The sequence below is a fragment of the Capricornis sumatraensis genome, chromosome 10 (genome assembly GCF_032405125.1).
Source record: "Capricornis sumatraensis isolate serow.1 chromosome 10, serow.2, whole genome shotgun sequence".
Lineage (NCBI taxonomy): Eukaryota > Metazoa > Chordata > Mammalia > Artiodactyla > Bovidae > Capricornis > Capricornis sumatraensis.
In genome coordinates this window covers 67107065-67126189 of record NC_091078.1, presented here as the reverse complement: position 1 = coordinate 67126189, position 19125 = coordinate 67107065, and the positions used below count along the sequence as shown (strand labels likewise).

The window sequence follows — 19125 nt, the reverse complement described above, 5'->3', positions numbered from 1 at the left end:
TGTGGATGAACTTTCTCTGCAGTGCAAGCCTTTAATCATTTATGCTGGTACAGCAGGTTTTGCCCATTTGCAGTTGACGCTATTTTCATGAAAAATCTTTTAGACATTGGGTTGCTTCTGACCTATAAAGCTATCATATCATTTGCTTTCTGTTTAGACTGAGTCAAAAAGAAGGCATACAGAAATTCAAGATAGTCTCTATATAGTTTATGAAGAAGAACATTGCTTCAGATGTTCATCCTTAGCAAAATGTGGATTTTGAGGGTTTTTCAATGTATCTACTACAAATGGGACATGTTGTACTAATCAAGATAGATTTTTCAGTATGAACATGTTGAGTTGTTACCTTAGATCTCAATCTGATGGATATTTTTATCTAGTCAGTTTTGTTTCAAATGTCCAGAGAGAATGTGCTAAGGGTAGACTTTGTTTTGATATGGGTAATAGTAACAGATAATAATGATGCCTTAAATAAGATATATAGAGTGTATGTGAATCTATGTAGACAGACAGGTAAGTAGGTTGAATTGAGCTAATAAAGCCAGGAATTATGTGAGAATGTGTACCAAGGGACCAGGGAAACTTACCTGGTCAGCAGTGTTGAACTTGGTTTCTTATAGGCCACATTTAGGTCCGGGGGGGGGGGGGGGGTCTGTTTCACTGATTATCTCAGAAATAGGCCAAGATCAACAGGAGAGTTACATTTTCATATACTTGAATGCTTTGAAAAAAAAAAATCCAAGCATATGAACTACTTGGTTTTCTTTCGTTACTGTTCCCATATAATTATCACTGGATGAGGACTGTGTCCAAAGGGCCAGATACTTAAGCAGCTGCCCCTGGTACTTTAACATTGATTACTCACTTAGATGACAGCCATTCTGTCTACAAGGCCATGGTTGATCGAAACGGAATTCAGGCAGTCAGATTTGTGTGCTGACCATGTGCTCAACTGCAAAGAATCATTCCTGAGATCTCATTTTGAGAAAATGTACCCAAAGTACTTTTTAAGTATTCAAGTATATGAAAATGTAATTTTTCTAAGGATCTTGGCCAATTTCTCAGACAGAGAAATGCTCTTCTAGAGCAGCAGTGTGGACCTAGATTCACAGCATTAACACTACCTTGGAACCTGTTAGCAATGCAGATTCACCGACCTTACCCTGAGCCTCCTCGATGGAAACTCTGTGGGCCCTTTGATCTGTGTTGTAACAAGCCTTCGAGGTGCTTCTGGCACATGCCAAAGTTTAAGAACTATTATTCTAGGGAAATAGGAAACAAAATTAAGTATGTGCTGAAAGTGAAAGTGTTAGTCACCCCGTCATGTCTGACTCTTTGCCATCCCCCGGACTGTAGCCCGTCAGGCTCCTCTGCGCATGGAATTCTCCAGGCAGGGGTACTGGAGTGGGTTGCCATTTCCTTCTCCAGGGGATCTTTCCGACCCAGGGATGGAACCTCGGTCTCCTGCATTGCAGACAAATTCTTTACCGTCTGAACCACCAAGGAAGAAGCCCCAGGGAAGTATGTGCTAGGTTCTTGAAACTACCAGGCACAACCTCTGCTTGAACAAAGATTTTGGCTGCTCACCTCAGTAGGGAGCTTCAAGATCAGGGACTGGGGGATGGTGATGTGATCGTTATTTTAGGAAAACAAACCTGGAGAATTAGAGTCGGACCACCACTGAGGTATCATGTGCTACCTATAGAAGAGGGAGGGAAGATGTGCCATTGGTTGGCTCATTTGCTATAACAAATGCAGTTTTAGAAGCTTTCAAGAGAATGACTGAATAGCCACTAGATTGGAAAGTCACAGGAAGCTGATTGGACACACAGGCATGAGGCTACACAACATACAGAGAAGATCATCTCAAATGTAAGTAGAAATTTATAGAAGACTTTCAGGAAAAACTTCAGTGGCCAACTTCAACCATGGAAAGATCTCAGCATCTTTAAATGGAAGCTATGAGTACCTATCAGTACGAGCTGAGCCCACCAAGATTCCTAAATCATTGAGAATGCGGAGTTTATTAAATGTAGTGAGTTCTGTTGGAGTCCTTCTCAAGGCTACCTGCCAACGGACTAGTTTGGGGGTGAAAGTCTGGGCTGAGTATGTGAAGTATCAGTCAGTGACATGACCGACCGCATCACCATCTAGTTGTCAGTTTATTCCATGAGTCACAGGAGGCTCTCCTGCAGCTGAATCTGTGAAGTATAGTAGAGGATTGTGACACCTCCTGTGAAGATTTGTTGCTCATCTAAGGAGACTTTCAAGGCTAGCAGAGTACCCCTAATTCAACTCTTCATAAGCGGCTTTGTAAAGAGTTACCTTTTGGAAATACTCCTTGTAAATCTTCTCTCCTAAAATACAACTGAAGGCATTTCATAGAAGTCTCCACATAGTATTTTGATATGAAAGGAAAACTGCTGTTTCAAATAAGGCAAAATAACTACTTTAAATTGGACTGAGGTAACTTATTCTCGTTTTACTTTCTCTCAGGGTGTTTTGTACCAAAAATTAGTCCAGGTGAAAACTGAGATTTAAGCATCTACAAAGTGACAGACACTATTAGAAAATTTACATACATCCTCTCTATGAGGTCGGAATTATTACCCTCATTATGTGAATGAAGAAACAGAATTTGAAAAGTTACAGCATAAAACCTTATGGAAATAGGTCTGATTCCAGTGCCCACATTCTTTATATTAATACTACTAAACCCTAATTCCTCTCTGACTTTAGGAAGCCAAAAATGTAGAAGCAGGATCTAAGCCCACTTAGATAGAGATAACAATTTTATCAGATATTTCATATAGCTTTTTTACCTTAATTGACCTAAATGCCCAGCATCAAATCCAGAGTTGGGATAACTGGGTTAAGAAAAATGGAAATACAGGGAGTTAATTATGCCCTGAAATAGGCAGAACTGAGCTAGATACCTGTTAATATGAGAACTGGTTTAGTTCAGCAGCCAAATAAAAGGTCCTGACTTCCTGTTTGCAGTTTTGAAAACGCCGTTTCATTTGAGCAGCCGTAAGAAGCGCTCTTTCCTGACCTTAGTGTGTGTAGGGGGTGAGGACTGGCCACCACTGAGTGCCAGGCCATGATTTATGTCACTCAATCACCTGGACCTGAGCTGTTAGGGACATTCTCATCTCCCTAGAAATGCTGTGTGGTTCTTTTTTCTCTCTCTCAAAACTATCCAAGAACAACTGGAGAATAACCGAGACACCCGGAAGACAATGGACTTAATCTCTCTCAAACTTAAGAGTTCTAGACACATTAGACAGTTTGAGTGTTTAGTGTGTCTCAACTCTTGTTCAGAGCTAGTATTTGGACATAGATTTGGGAAACAAGAATCTTGTGCTTTAACTGCTTTTTGTTCCTTTGTGAAACAAGTAGCAAGCAGAATTTCTGAATGTCACATTGCATGACTAGGGCACAGAATTCCCCATTCTGCTCAGGTAGATGTCCTTTTTGAAGTTGTGTGTTTGATATACTAATTGCTATGCTATTTGTAGAAAGTGGGTTTCAGTATAAACCATAACCACAGAGGTAAGTCTATGGTTGAGTGTACGATTTGACGTACAGGAAGTGTCTGGGTCTAATGATGAAACTTTTTAACTTTCCAGATGACAGAACAAAGGAAGCAGAAACAAAGAATTGGTCTTCTAGGACATCCTCCTCACATGAATGTCAACCCACAGCAACCAGCATAAGCAAATGAACTAAAGGCGTCGTATTTACCTTTTTAAATTATTTTTAGTGTGGGTCTGGCTAATTAGTTCTGATTCACCCAGAGAGGTTACATTTATGCTTAGTATATTTGTAAATACTCAGTTTTATACTGTATGTATATGATTGCTACTCTCCAGGTTTGGATATATGTATTGTAATTAGAATTGTTGGCAGGGTGAAATTTCATTTGTGCCAAAAAAAGTATTTAAAATGCCTTTTTGGGAAGGACTAAAGAAAGCACCTGACTTGCACTTGAACCACATGATAGATTTAAAAGTATATGACATGTATTTTGTATTTAAATCTAGAATAACCAGTATTTATGTTTTTTATAAAACTGTGCAATACCAATTATGCAATCACCATAAATCTGTAACTCCTGTGTATCCTAAGGGGAGTGCACATCTTTGAAGCTGGTGTGTTAATAGTATGTAACAAATGGTTAAATGATGCTGCTGCCAAAATCATATTACTAGTGAGTTTCAGGCCCCCAGGCGTTTTGTACCTTATAATTACCCTGTGGTGATAGTACTTCTCGTTGCTAGCGGCACCAGTGCCTCTGTCTCCTAGTGACAGTGCTCCGAGCCTCGGAACTGTCAGGTCAGCATTCATTTTAAGAAAAGCAACTTTAGTTTCAAAGATACTTTTAGGCTTCTGAATTGATCATTTAAACTATGTCTTTTAAGTAAGAGCAGTAAATTAGAGGCTCAGGCTTTAGTTTGCCAAGTTAATGAATTTTTTAAAGGGAAATTTCTAAGCTCACACGTTTGGGGTAAATGCATTATGCTAGCCCATCAATGTCATCTCCAAGGTGAATTTTGGTGTCACTTTATAAAGAAATGGATAATTGATGGTCTCTAGATCTAGTCCAAACAGAGTTGATTTTTTCCATCGGAACCAACATGCTACAGTAGCTAAGACGTATTAAACTATAGCCATCCAGATAGAGATGAAATGTGATCTATCCCATTAGAACTCATAGTTTGAACACTGACATGTTATTCTTGTGAACGAGCCACATTTGAGTTTTTTTCTTTGTCACATGATTTCTTTGCTTGATGGATGAAAAGTATGAGAGGAAACTTTTATATCTGTTGCCTAGTTTTGTACATGGATCTCATTTTACAAGAGACTCTACCAAAAAAAGTTTAAAAATGTATTGAAAGCAGAGTTCTGAAATGAGTAAAGTTTGTAAATGCATATATAAAAATATTTAATAAATGATGCAGAATAAAATACTGTGACTGAGTGATGGCTTTCATTTAGACGTTTCTTTCCGTCATCACAGCTATTCCAATTACACATTTTCTTTAGGACCAACTTAAAAGTATAAATGGTTTACTTAACAGGTTGATTCTGAAAGTGCTTACCTGAGGAATGAGAACTCTGAGAGCTCCTGAACAAATATACAGGGGAGGGTTTAGTCCAGTGGCCAGCGGTTCTTCTCGATGGGTGACTGCCAAGCAGACTGTCAGGGGTAACGTGGGCACACACGGTCGAGTCCAGAATGCCGGTTCAGGCTCTCGCTCCTGCACTTTCCCTGGGGGACCTGGAACTTGTCATCTGCAATGCAAAGAAGCACCGAGTGGCGAAGTCAACTTTCCTTCAATGGTCAGAGGCCTTTGTGACAGCTGGAAATGTTTGACAAATCTAACTCATCTATCCAAAGGCAGGGAAAGCTGTCCCCTCCTTAGAGCACTGCCTGCCCTGGTTGCTCTTGTAACGTTGATTTTCTCTGTGCTTTGCCAAATAAGAATAATTACCATCCAATGTCAGAAACTAGGTTGAGATTAAACTCCACTTAAATGACTAGTTTCAGAACCAATGCTTCTGCGTTATAAATTTGGTAACTTTAAAAACAAGTGAATCATTCTCCAGTCAATACAGCATATCTCCATAGAATTTTTCCATAATAAAACCAATCCAAGATAGATACGTACTTGTATCTATGAACAAACCACCAGCCCTCCATGCCAAACCCTGCCACGTGAGCCCCAGCCCACAAAGACTTGCTCCCCTTGTCTCTGCTTTTGCTCTCCCGAGCTGCCCAGCCCGGCAAGGCGGTGTGTGTGGTTTGTCTCCCAGTCCCTGTCCCACCTCACTCACTGCCGAGTCTGCTTTGACATGTTTAGGTGGGGCCTTTACAGGTTTGTCATGTTTCATTTGATTCCTGTCACTTAAGATACAGATCTTCATTCAGTTCACCACCTTCAGCAGAAAATAAATGGAATTCTTCTCCACCCCACATGCAGTAGATTCTACCAGTGGAGTTTGGGTGTGAACACAAAGCTGGTACAACTGAAACAAAATTTGAAATTATAGCTCCCATGGCCTTTGATGGATAATTGTGATTTCACCTTTCTCCACACTTTTATTTCAAGGTCCAAGTTGCCTTTAAAGTTACTCAGTAGCATGGAAACTTACATTGCCATATGTAAAACAGCCAATGGGAATTTGCTGTATGATGCGGGAAAATCAAACAGGGGCTCTGTGACATCTAGAGGAGTGGGATGGAGAGGGAAATGGGAGGGAGTTTCAAATGGGAGAGGATATATGTATACGTATGGCTGATGCATGTTGAGGTTTGACAGAAAACAACAAAATTCTGTAAAGCAATTATCCTTAAAAAATAAAAAGTTACTCAGGTGAAGAATCAGTGCTATTGGACTAAACAAATGTTTTAGCACAATGCTCACAAGCAGGACAGTCTTTTTGGCTCTGATAATTTAATTTTAAAAGTTTGCTGTAGCACCAACTAAGATTTGAAGATTTTGCCAATTTCCTTAATTAAACCATTTGTTATGTCAAATGGTCTGGGAAGCTCCATTCCACTTTTCTAATGTTTATATTATCTTTCCCATTTCTACTTATGTACCTAAAATTCTGTAGTGATAAACCTTGTTTCCTCCTACATATAAAGCTTCCATTCTTCTGAGTCCTAAAGCTTTACTTGATATTCCACCCAGTACAACTTAGAACTGTGCGCCTCTACTCACACACACATACAAAATACAACTCTTTATTTTGTTTAAAAAATACGATTCAATTTACCTGTTTTTCTTCAGTTGGTTTCATTTGGTTCTACTTTCTGAAAACGAATTGCTTGATTTTGTGCTTGTAAAAACTGCTCTTTCACCCTGTTTAAACATTCCCTAACATAAATTATAAAGCAAACAAACTTGATTTGTGGGAGCTAAGCAGCAACACTGTCTTTGCAGTAGCAACCTAAGCACAGTGTTACTTATGTGCTAATGGGAAATGACCAAGTTCTTCACGGTAAACTAAGGAATTATCACATTAAAATCTCAGTTACTGATTTCTGTATCTTCCTCCCATGGTTGGTTTGGGTAATGTGCTAATGAGAGACAGCCTGAAAGTTTCTGCTAGTTGTTTTAAGGCTAATCACGAGAGCTTCCTGGGCAACACAGATGGAAATTTAGTCTTTTAAGACTATTAATTACGAAAGGAGAATAAGTATGTACTTACACAAGTAGAGCTAGGTTTTGCTAAAATAATGTTTTCACAGATTTTAAAAAACAAAATGTGCTTGATAGCAGGCTTAACTTATATGACAATAAAATGCACGTTTACACAAGACAGGATGTCATAACAAAGGACTCCTACTGAAGGCTCTTGAGACAATGTGTTCCTATCTGCCACAGAGCAGGAGTGAAACTTTTCATTTTTAATTGGAGAATAATTGCTGTACAATGTTGTATTGATTTCTGCTGGATGACAATGTAAGTCAGCTCTAAGTGCACATATATTCCCTTCCTCTTGAGCCTCCCTCCCACCCCCCATCCCACTTCTCCGTCATTAGAGCACAGGGCTGAGCTCGCCACCAGCTACCTATTTCACACATGGTGTATGTAAGTCAGCGTACTCTCAATTCGTCCCACCCGCTCATTCCCTTATTGTGTCCATAAGTCTGCTCTCTCTCTGTGTCTCTCTTCCTGCCCTGCAAATAAGTGCATCAGTACTACTTCTTTAGGCTCCGTATATACGCTTGAATATACAGTATGTGTTTTCCTCTTTCTGACTTATTTCACTCTAACAGGCTCTAGGTTCTTCCACCTCACTACAACTGACTCAAATGTGTTCCTTTTTTATGGTGGAGTAATACTGGAAGTGTAAATTGATACAGCCAGTATGGAAAAACAGTATGGAGATTCCTTAAAAACCTAGGAATAAAGCTACCATATGACCCAACAATCCCACTACTGAGCATATACCCAAAGAAAACCATAATTCAAAAAGACACATGCACCCCAATGTTCATAGCAGCGCTCTTTTCAATAGCCAGGACATGAAAGCGATCTAGATGTCCACTGACAGACGAATGGATAAAGAAGCTGTGCTACATATATACAACGGAATACTAACCAGGAAAAGAAATTTTTCATTGTAAAGGTAAGAAATTGAGCCTTAGAGTGGTAAAGGAACTTGCCCAAGGACCTAAGTCCAGAATAAACGAAGGCCCCCCGACTCGGCCAAACAGGAGAGAGCTCTTATACCCACCATTTTCCCTCCATAAAAGGGCTATCATATCTTATTAGTGGCAGTTTCCCATAATGGTTCTTCCTTTACAGGAAGTCCGTATGCAGAACTGTATTTTGTCCAACACAAATGGACTTCCTTTTCAAACCTCTTTCATAAGAGGATCTACACGCTAGAAAGTGCTGAAGGTGATTACTTTGTCAAGAGTGAAAACTTTGTGGCAAAGATAAGAAGCTTCTAAAATCTCTGTCTTTTACAACTACCGATCTCCTGTCAAATCCCTCTTATTTAACTGCATTTTTCAACAGGACAATCTCTTTTCTCAGACAAGGTGGCTTTCTCCACATGAAATATTCCACACAGGCTGGCACCCTTTGTACCACAGAAGTCGGTGCTGATTGGCCAACTCCGCTCTCCTTTCGTTATACTGATCACTTGTTCACAATCAACTAGAATATTGGAAACCCCCCATGAAGATTTCGATTTTACAGAAAGTACCCAAAATTCCACCAGTTTTGCATCACAAAGTGGTGGTTAAGGTAGAGTTTTGAGTAAAATGCCATGCGTGTGGTTTTTGTGGGTGGTTACAGCTCAGAGCGACTCTTGGGCCTCGTCAGTAATCCCCAGGCAACAACGAGGATGGCTATTACAAACTAAGAGGATTCTGATCTTCGTAGCAAACATCTCTCCATCTTTGGTATCCTATGCCACCTTAGGCAACTCACACCGTCAAGGCTGATCTCCAAACCTACCCAGTGGAAGACAATAAAAAGACCACTGGTGGGTTTTTACACCGGGTCAAGTTTGACAATGCTCATGGGCTGTGAACTCTGCATATGCTGGTGGTTTAAACTCATTTGGTAAAACAAATCTCTAGCCCAGTGGGGTACGACATTAAAAAAGAAAGAAAAAAGAATTCACCCAAGGAGAAACTTAAAATATTTTAAGGTCATGACAAACTAGTGTGAAAGAGAATCCTAACACCTAGAAGTGAAACTGCATCATCCACCCAGCCTGGAAAGAAAAAAGAAAGCTAAAAACCACGATCGATTAAGAATGCCGAGTCTGAGAAAACCCCTAAGGTGAATTCTGAACAACAACAAAAAAAAGAGTCCCACAACACAAGAAGTGCATACTGTATGCAAGAAGTGCTAATGGAAAGAGTTCGCCAGCATTTCTGTAATGACCTCACGAAAGATGACTGCTCCTGTGTAAATGAAACTGTAGACAATCCAGGAATTTAACCTGTCCATTTCAGAACTGAATTAAGCTAGTGATTTAATCTTTTTGACATATCTGTCACCTATACCATCTCATGAAGACTTGTCAGAAAGCTCTGTCGAACAAGAAAAATAATTAAGATGTGATATGAGACTAGGAAGCAAAACCACACAAGGCCTGAGCGCTAAAAATGTTAGTTTACTTCAGAGCCCCCCTGGCAGCAGGATAGGAGGAAAACGACCTTGAGGCTGATGAGAGTCTTCATACCAGCTCTACCACTTCAAAGCTATGAGTTAAAGCAAGCTTTTTAATCATTGTAATTTTCACACACACATATACACACACACACCCTGCCCCGCTCCACCATTTAAAGAGTGGAGGCACTAGCACTTCTTTGGACAGCAATACGCTTTAAGTAAGACAATATAGGGGACTGCTCTGGTGCTCCAGTGGTTAAGACTTTGTGCCGCCACTGCAGAGGCATGGGCTCGATCCTTGGTCCAGGAACTAACATCTTACATGGCACTCAGCACATCCAAAAAAAAAGACAATATATGTCAAGTGTCTAGTATATACCAATACAGGATATTGCCCATTCCTTTGCAATGTCATCATCATTTCCACAATCTCAGCAAAATACTGAGACCAAAGCTTCTGTTCCTACTAAATGGGCCTGAAGTTATTAATGGTAGGATCCTAAATCACCAAGTCTTCCTTTGTTTACAGCAGATTTATCCATAATTCCAAAACTTGTTAGCAACCAAAATGTCCTGCAATAGGTGAACAGAGGGACTTCCCTGGTGGTCCAGTGGTTAAGACTCCACACTCCCAATGCAGGGGGCAGGGGTTCAATCCCTGGTCAGGGAACCAAGATCCTGCATGCCACATAGCGCAGCCAAAAAAAAAAAAAGAATTGTAGTACACCTAGACAATGGCATATGATTCACCACTTTTAAAGAGTGAGCTAGCAAACCAAGAAAAGACTTGGAGGAACCTTAAATGCATATTACTAAGTGGAAGAAGACAATCTAAAAAGGCCACATACTATATAAATCCAAGTAAATGACATTCAGGGAAAAGTAACACTATGGAGACAATAAAAAGAGTAGTGGTTATCAGGGGTAGGAATGGGGCATGGATGAATAGACAGAGAACACAGGGGATTTAGGGAGATGAGACTGTAAAGGTGGAAAGATGTTATATACATTTCCAAAACCCAAAGGATGTATAAAGAGAGTGAACCGAATGTAAGCCATGGGTGATCATGACGTCAGTGTAGGTTCCCTCAGCCATAACCACAGTGCTGAGGGATGCTGGCAGTGAAGGGGTGGGAGAGGTACATGGGCATTCTCTGCACTATCTATTCAATTTTGCTGTGAATCCGAAAGTGTTCTTAAAAAAAAAAAAGTTAACTAAACATTTTTTTCAAGAAAAAAAAAAGGTTGGATAAAATATTGACACATGCAACATTTATGACCCTTGAGAATTTTATGCCATGAAAGAAGCCAGTCATAAAAGACCACATATAGTATGATTTCATGTACATGAAATGTTCAGAAGAGGCAAGTCAGGTCTACCCCAGGCTAACGGGGGTGGGGTGTCAGAAAGAAATGGGGAATGACTGCTATTGTGGGCTAAATCCCCAAGTCTTGACATGACATGTTTGGGTCATATCGAGTCATTTTTTAAAACTGTATCTTTAACATCCAAACCATGTTTAATATCCATTTGAACTGAATTCATAACTTAAACTACTATAGAGCTCACAACTCCTGGATAATTATTCTCATATTTGTGATCAGTGTTGAATTTAAGTCTGACTTCCTTTTTATAAAACCTTCAGAGAAAGACATTTTATCTAGGGATAAAGGATAAAGGATGGTGCATTCCTTTAGTTTATGAAGTACTTTTATCTACATTTTCATTTAAACCTCCCAACCCTGTTACATAGATATTACCTCTGACATGTGCATGGTCCTATATTGTACCATCTTTCACATTCAAATGCAAGTTTTAGATCGTATCTCATATAACTGTGTGAAGCCCATGACTTTCCTTAACAATTTCAAGGATTCTAAGGTGAGTGCTTACAACTTGGTAATGCTTCCTTGTCACTTTTTGATCCTAAGTCTTGATTGTAACCTAATTATCATCACCTTCCCTCTCTCTATTCTACCCCACCCTAGTGTAGACACGGCTGGCTCTACCCTCTGGCTCTAAAACACATGAACATCCGGGTGTTGTGAAGAGTGGGCCTCTTTAGAGTGTAATACTAGGACCCACTTTCTTTCATCACCCCTGAACAAATAAAGGCAAAATAAAAGCAAAATTTTAAAAAAAGTTTCCTCCAGCTTCAACTAAAAGCTGAAATTTAGGATTTCCCTGATGGTTCAGTGTCTAAGGCTCTGCACTCTCAATGCAGGGGGCCTGGGTTCCATCTTTGGTCAGCTAACTAGATCCCCCATGCCACAACCTGACAAGCCAAATAATTAATATTAAAAAAAAAAACATGAAAAATTCGTACTTCTTTTTTATGCAGAACAATTTTAGCCCCCTGAACCCAACCCTCCCATTGAGATTAGCCCTTTACCTTGACCAAACAAAAAAAGACCATAATTCATCTGTTTAGCTTTCAACTCAAAGAGCAACTAGCTTTTAAATAGCTCTTTTCCCCCACTTCCGGATACCTCCTTATCTTAGAGAAGAAGAAATCAGTTTGGAAAGGTCAAGTGATTTGACTAAACTAGAACATCAGACCTGAGATTTAAAGGCAGATCATGTGATAATATACACTCATTCTTTAGGATCCATGAGGAACCCCTGGGTAGTAAAATTTGAGGACACTCAAACCCCTTAGGTGAGGAGTACAGTCAGCCCTCTGTTGCCATGGGTTACAAATCCACAGGATCTATATCCATGGATTGGAGGACTGACTGTAGCGCACATCTTCCTCTCTAGGCCCGTGCTTCACTAGACCAGGGGTGATCCTGCCAATAAGGTGCTGGGGCCTCCAACTGTCCACCTGTTTGGGGAAGATCTGGTAAATACCAGGCCAGAGTTCTAAGAGAGGCCAAGTAAGAGTTCTTAAGGGTAAGGACTGTAACTAGTCCATTTCATTCAGTACGCAGCACAATTTCTGCCAATAAAGGGGCTCAAGACATTTGAGGCGGGGAAAGATTGTGAGCCTTCACTTATGTCCTTGGGGATTTTGGAGCCAGGGCCAGGTACGAGTCTTTCATTCAGGAAGGACTATTTAGCAGTCTTTAGCAGACCTCTACAAAAAAGATCTTAATGATGTAAATAACCACGATGGTGTGATCATTCACTTGGAACCAGACATCCTGGAGTGTAAAGTCAAGTGGGCCTTAGGAAGCATCACTGTGAACAAAGCTAGTGGAAGTGATGAAATTCCAGCTGAGCTATTTCAAATCCTAAAACATGATGCTTTTAAAAGTGCTGCACTCAATATGCCAGCAAATTTGGAAAACTCAGCAGTGGCCACAGGACTGGAAAAGGTCAATTTTCATTCCAAACCCAAAGAAGAGCAATGCAAAAGAAATGTTCAAACTATTGCACAATTGCACTCATTTCACATGCTAGCAAAGTAATGCTCAAAATTCTCCAAGCCAGGCTTCAACAGTACACGAACTATGAACTTCCAGATGTTCAAGCTAGATTTAGAAAAGGCAGAGGAACCACAAATCAAATGGCCAACATCCAAGGGATCACAGAAAAAACAAGAGAGTTCCAGAAAAACATCTACTTCTGCTTCACTGACTATACTAAAGCCTTTGACTATATGGACCACAGCAAACTGTGGAAAATTCTTCAAGAGATGGGAATACCAGACCACCTTATTTGCCTTCTGAGAAATCTGTATGCAGATCAAGAAGCAACAGTTAGAACGGCCATGGAACAACAGATTGGTTAAAAATTGGGAAAGGAATACATCTAGGCTGTATATTGTCACCCTGCTTATTTAACTTATATGCAGAGTACATCATGAGAAAGGCTGGGCTGGATGAGGCACAAGCTGGAATCAAGATTGCTGGGAGAAATATCAATAACCTCAGATATGCAGATGACACCACTCTTATGGCAGAAAGTGAAGAAGAACTAAAAAGCCTCTTGATGAAAGTGAAAGAGGAGAGTGAAAAAGTTGGCTTAAAGCTCAACATTCAGAAAACGAAGATCATGGCATCTGGTCCCATCACTTCATGGGAAATAGATGGGGAAACAGTGGAAACAGTGTCAGACTTTATTTTTGGGGGCTCCAAAATCACTGCAGATGGTGACTGCAGCCATGAAATTAAAAGACGCTTGCTCCTTGGAAGAAAAGCTGTGACCAACCTAAACAACATATCAGAAAGCAGCGACATTACTTTGCTGACAGAGGTCTGCCTAGTCAACGCTATGGTTTTTCCAGTAGTCATGTATGGATGTGAAAGTTGGACCATAAAGAAGGCTGAAGGCCAAAGAACTGATGCTCTTGAACTGTGGTGTTGGAAAAGACTCTTGAGAGTCTCTTGGATGGCAAGGAGATAAAACCAGTTAATCTTAAAAGAAATCAATACTGAATATTCATTAGAAGGACTGATGCTGAAATGGAAGCTCCAATACTTTGGCCACCTGATGTGAAAAGCCACCTCACTAGAAAAGACCCTGATGCTGGAAAAAATCTAAGGCAGGAGGAGAAGGGGATGACATAGGACAAGATGGTTGGATGGCATCACTGACTCAATGGACATGAGTTTGAGCAAGCTCTGGGAGATAGTGAAAGACAGGGAAGCCTGGCATGCTGCAATCCATGGGGTCACAAAGAGTCAGACAGCCCTGACCAGCTGAACAACAATAGTTTAGCAGTGGCCCACAAGAAGTTGCACAGACAATAAAAGATCAGGCAGTCACTACTCCTTTTGCTGCAGACCACTGAATCTTATAACTAACCGACACTCAGTGCCTCAAGCTTCAAGACTCCTGCTCCACAACTCAAAACCATCCCCTACTTTTCCCTCTTTCTGTGTGTGTTAGTCGCTCAGTTGTGTTTGACTCTTTGCGACCCCATGGACTGTAGCCCTCCAGGCTCCTCTGTCCATGGAGTTCTTCACGCAAGAGTACTGGAGTGGGTCGCCATTCCCTTCTCCAGGGGATCTTCCTGACCCAGGAATCGAACCTGGGTCCTCTTGCATTGTAGGCAGCTTCTTTACTGTCTGAGCCATAATTAGGCAACCGTGATCTTCCCCCTTCTTTCAATTCTTGTAAGAGATAAACCTATAACTGTGTTCTCTCCATGCATGTGTCCTCTGGACCCACCTGCACCTCCATACCCTTCTCTCCACCTGACTCTCTCACCCAACCAGACTAAAAGACAATCCCTCAACCATCCAGAGACGATTATGACACCTCTCAGAGCATACCAAGAGACAAAACACATTAAGAAATTATGGCCGGGACTTCCCTGGTGGTCCAGTGGCTAAGATTCCAGGCTCCTAACACAGAAGACGTGGGTTTGATCCCTGGTCAGAGAATTAGCTCCCACATGCCACAACTGAAGATCCTGCATGCCACAGCTAAAAATCAGCATAGCCAAATCAATACTTAAAAACAAAAAAATTATGGCCATTTTGGGTAACACAGAAGTATGGTTTCTTTATATATGAGTATACACACAACGTGGATGAATCTCAAAAGGATCATGTTAAACTAAATCAGACTCAAAAGGCTACATGGTGTGTCATTCCATGGATATGACATTCTTGAAAAAACCTACAGGAACGGAAATCAGGTCAGTGGTTGCCAGAGACAGGCGGTACGGAGAGGAAATTTATTACAAAGGGACACAAGCGAAACATTCTGGGGGATGGAAATGACCTCAGAGTATCGGCGGCTACTTGATTATACAAACCTTTCAAAATTCATAGTACCGTAACCTAAGAAGGGTATATTTTGCTATATCCAAATTATACCTCAATAAACTTGACATGAAAAAAACTAGTAGAAAGGGGTAAAGGCCCAGGCCTGAAGTAACCTGCTCCCCAGGAACTCTGATGCAGGCTGTCCCCAGCCCATATTCTGAGAACTGCTAACGTCTGGGTTGTGTCACAATGCCTTTGTCCTTAGCACAGGCACTGTACTGACTTTTTGAGCTGAGTATCATTTCACAGTGATTAGGAGGATCTGAGTCAGAAATGTGCCCACTGGGGAGTCTAGGAGGGCTGGCAGTGAGACTCAAAAAAAAAAAGGATTTTTTCTACTTTTAAAGAAATGTCTGTGTTTTAGAACTTACAAACATAACAATCCTATAAATACACTGCATTTGTTTTCTCTTGCTACTACTAACAAATTTTCCAAAACTTAAAAATTATCTTAAGCTTCTGGTTATCAAAGTCTTAAATGAGTTGACAGGGTTAAAGCCTTCTAGAGGCCCTAGGGGAGATTCATTTCCTTCTCTTTTTCAACTTTCTAAAGCTGCCTGCGTTCCTTGGCTCGTTGCCTGCTCCCACCTGCAAAGCTAGAAATGGCTGATCAAATCCCTCGCAGTCTGAACCACACTGACTGTGAGGCTATGCCTTCCTCGTTTACTTACTAGGACTCTTGCGATAACACTGGTCCCATGGGACTAATCCAGGAAGTCTCCCTATCTCAACATCCTCAACACAACCACATCTGCCAAATCCCTTTTGCCATGGAAGGTAATATATTCATAAGACCTAGGCATTAGGACATGAACATCCTTGAGGGGCCCATTATTCCACCCACCACATTTGCCTAAGCAGAAACCAGGCAGTTGCTCATGTTTAAGACAAGACAAGAAGAACAAATCACCAATCTGTTTTCATGCCTGATGGATTTGAATACAACTGGGAAAGTCATATTTCCTTCTGGTCCAAACAGGCTGAACAAGTCAGTTAATCAGCATGACCATGCAGAATGATGAAGTTACTACATATAATTGCCCAAGACAGTCTGTGGCTTCCTTTTACTTTCACTACTGCTATTCCTGGAGAATCAGGAAAAACTATTAAAAATATGTTTACTTTTGAACACACACACACCTTATTAGAGTTTTTATTGCTAGGGTTTTACCTGTAAGAATTAACATTTCAAAAACAAGTTAAAATTCATTAAGGTACAAAGAAAACAAGAGTGGGCCAAAAACTTCCCACCCAGATAACCCTTGTTGATTAAACAACCACACAACAAAAGATGTGTAAGATTAGAGCATTTAAATAATATGCCATTCATATCTTCTTCAGTGAACCATTTTTTAAAACTTATTGCTCATTTTCAAATTTCTTTGATATAACTTAATTTTGAAAAAAATTTTTTAATATTCTGGTGGTCAGTTCAGTTCAATCACTCAGTCGTGTCCAACTCTTTGCAACCCCATGGACTGCAGCACGCCAGGCCTCTCTGTCCATCACCAACTCCCAGACTTTACTCAAACTCATATCCTTTGAGTCAGTGATGCCATCCAACCATCCCATCCTCTGTTGACCCCTTGTCCTCCCGCCTTCAATCTTTCCCAGCATCAGGGTCTTTTCAAAAGAGTCAGTTCTTTGCATCAGGTGGCCAAGGTATTGCAGTTTCAGCTTCAGTGCTTCCAATCAATATTCAGGACTGATGTTCTTTAAGATGGACTGGTTGGATCTCCATGCAGTCCAAGGGACTCTCAAGAGTCTTCTCCAACACCACAGTTCAAAAGCATCAGTTCTTCAGGGCTCAGCTTTCTTTACAGTCCAACTCTCACATCCATACTTGAAAAACCATAGCTTTGACTACACAGACCTTTGTTGGCAAAGTAATGTCTCTGCTTTTGAATGTGCTATCTAGGTTGATCATAACTTTCCTTCCAAGGAGCAAGTGTCTTTTAATTTCATGGCTGCAGTCACCATCTGCAGTGATTTTGGAGCCCCCCAAAATAAAGTCTGACACTGTTTCCACTGTTTCCCTATCTATTTGCCATGAAGTGATGGGACCAGATGCCATGAACTTAGGTTTCTGAATGCTGAGTTTTAAGCCAACTTTTTCACTCTCCTCTTTCACTTTCATCAAGAGGCTTTTTAGCTCCTCTTCACTTTCTGCCATAAGGGTGGTATCATCTGCAGATCTGAGGTTATTGATATTTCTCCCTGCAATCTTAATTCCAGCTTGTGCTTCACCCAGTCCAGCATTTCTCATGATGTTCTCTGCATATAAGTTAAATAAGCAGGGTGACAATATACAGCCTTGATGTACTCCTTTTCCTATTTGCAACCAGTCTGTTGTTCCATGTCCAATTCTAACTGTTGCTTCCTGACCTGCATACAGATTTCTCAAGAGGCAGGTCAGGTGGTCTGGTATTCCCATCTCTTGAAGAATTTTGCACAGTTTGTTGTGATACACACAATCAAAGGTTTGGCATATTCAATAAAGCAGAAGCAGATATTTTTCAGGAACTCTCTTGCTTTTTTGATGACCCAGTGGATGTTGGCAGTTTGATCTCTGGTTCCTCCGCCTTTTCTATATCCAGCTTGAATATCTGGAAGTTCATGGTTCATGTACTGTTGAAGCCTCACTTGGAGAATTTTGAGCATTACGTTACTAGCATGTGAGATGAGGGCAATTGTGTGTTAGTTTGTGCATTCTTTGGCATTGCCTTTGGGATTGGAACGAAAACTGACCTTTTTCGGTCCTGTGCCCACTGCCGAGTTTTCCAAATTTGCTGGCATATTGAGCGCAGCACTTTCACAGCATCATCATTTAGGATTTGCAATAGCTCAACTGGAATTCCATCACCTCCACTAGCTTTGTTTGTAGTCATGCTTCCTAAGGCCCACTTGCCTTCGCATTCCAGAATGTCTGGCTCTAGGTGAGTGATCACACCATCGTGATTATCTGGGTCATAAAGATTTTTTTCATACAATTCTTCTGTGTATCCTTGCCACCTCTCCTTAGTATCTTCTGCTTCAGTTAGGTCCTTTATTGTGCCATCTTTGCATGAAATGTTCCCTTGGTATCTCTAATTTTCTTGAGGAGATCTCTAGACTTTCCCATTTTATTGTTTTCCTCCATTTTTTTGCACTAATCACTGATGAAGGATTTCTTATCTCTCTTTGGTATTCTTTGGAACTCTGCATTCAAATGGGGGTATCTTTTCTGCTTTGGTTTTCACTTCTCTTCTCTTCACAGCTATTTGTAAGGCCTCCTTAGACAATATTCTGATTGCCAACTCTTTAGCAAACATGTGTTTTGAAAATATTTCTTTCCTTGTCTGTGGCTTTTCATTTTCTTAGCAGAGCTTTTCAACAATCATAAATTTTTAATTTTGATGAAAACGAATTTATCCATTTTTTTCTTTTATGGTCACATGTAACCTAAGAAATCTTTCCCTAACTACAATCCCAAAGACTTTCTCCTATGTTTTCTTCTACAACAGCAGTGTACAAGAGTGTATTCTGTGGTGATAGAAATATGCTGATATATGAGCTAATCAATACAACAACTTTAGGTAGCCACACATGGCTACTGAGGACTTGACACGTGGCTGGAACAACTAAGAAGCTCAATTGTTAAAATGTATTTAGCTTTAATTTTTTTAATTTAAAATAAGCACATGTGGCTAACATATAGGACAGGAAGCTCTAGAAGAGCTTATAGTTTTAAATTTTACATTTTGGTCTAGGATACGTT

The 19125-nt window shown here is 40.4% G+C and overlaps 1 protein-coding gene and 1 long non-coding RNA gene across 5 annotated transcripts in view; one reads left to right on the top strand and one right to left on the bottom strand.

The window, feature by feature from the left end:
- The window catches only part of ITPR1 (inositol 1,4,5-trisphosphate receptor type 1), a 321362-nt gene extending 316540 nt beyond the window's left edge, over positions 1–4822 (top strand). For all 4 annotated transcript variants that reach the window (XM_068981702.1, XM_068981699.1, XM_068981700.1 and 1 more), the window contains one exon: positions 3630–4822. In XM_068981702.1, the coding sequence (XP_068837803.1) occupies positions 3630–3716 (87 nt within the window). In that variant the 3' untranslated portion in view covers positions 3717–4822. The remainder of the gene's footprint in view (positions 1–3629) is intronic.
- LOC138086973 (uncharacterized) overlaps positions 1–19125 on the bottom strand; it is a 55866-nt gene that overhangs the window by 12405 nt on the left and 24336 nt on the right. The window contains exon 2 of the long non-coding RNA XR_011145467.1: positions 5106–5298. This is a non-coding gene — a long non-coding RNA (uncharacterized lncRNA). The remainder of the gene's footprint in view (positions 1–5105; positions 5299–19125) is intronic.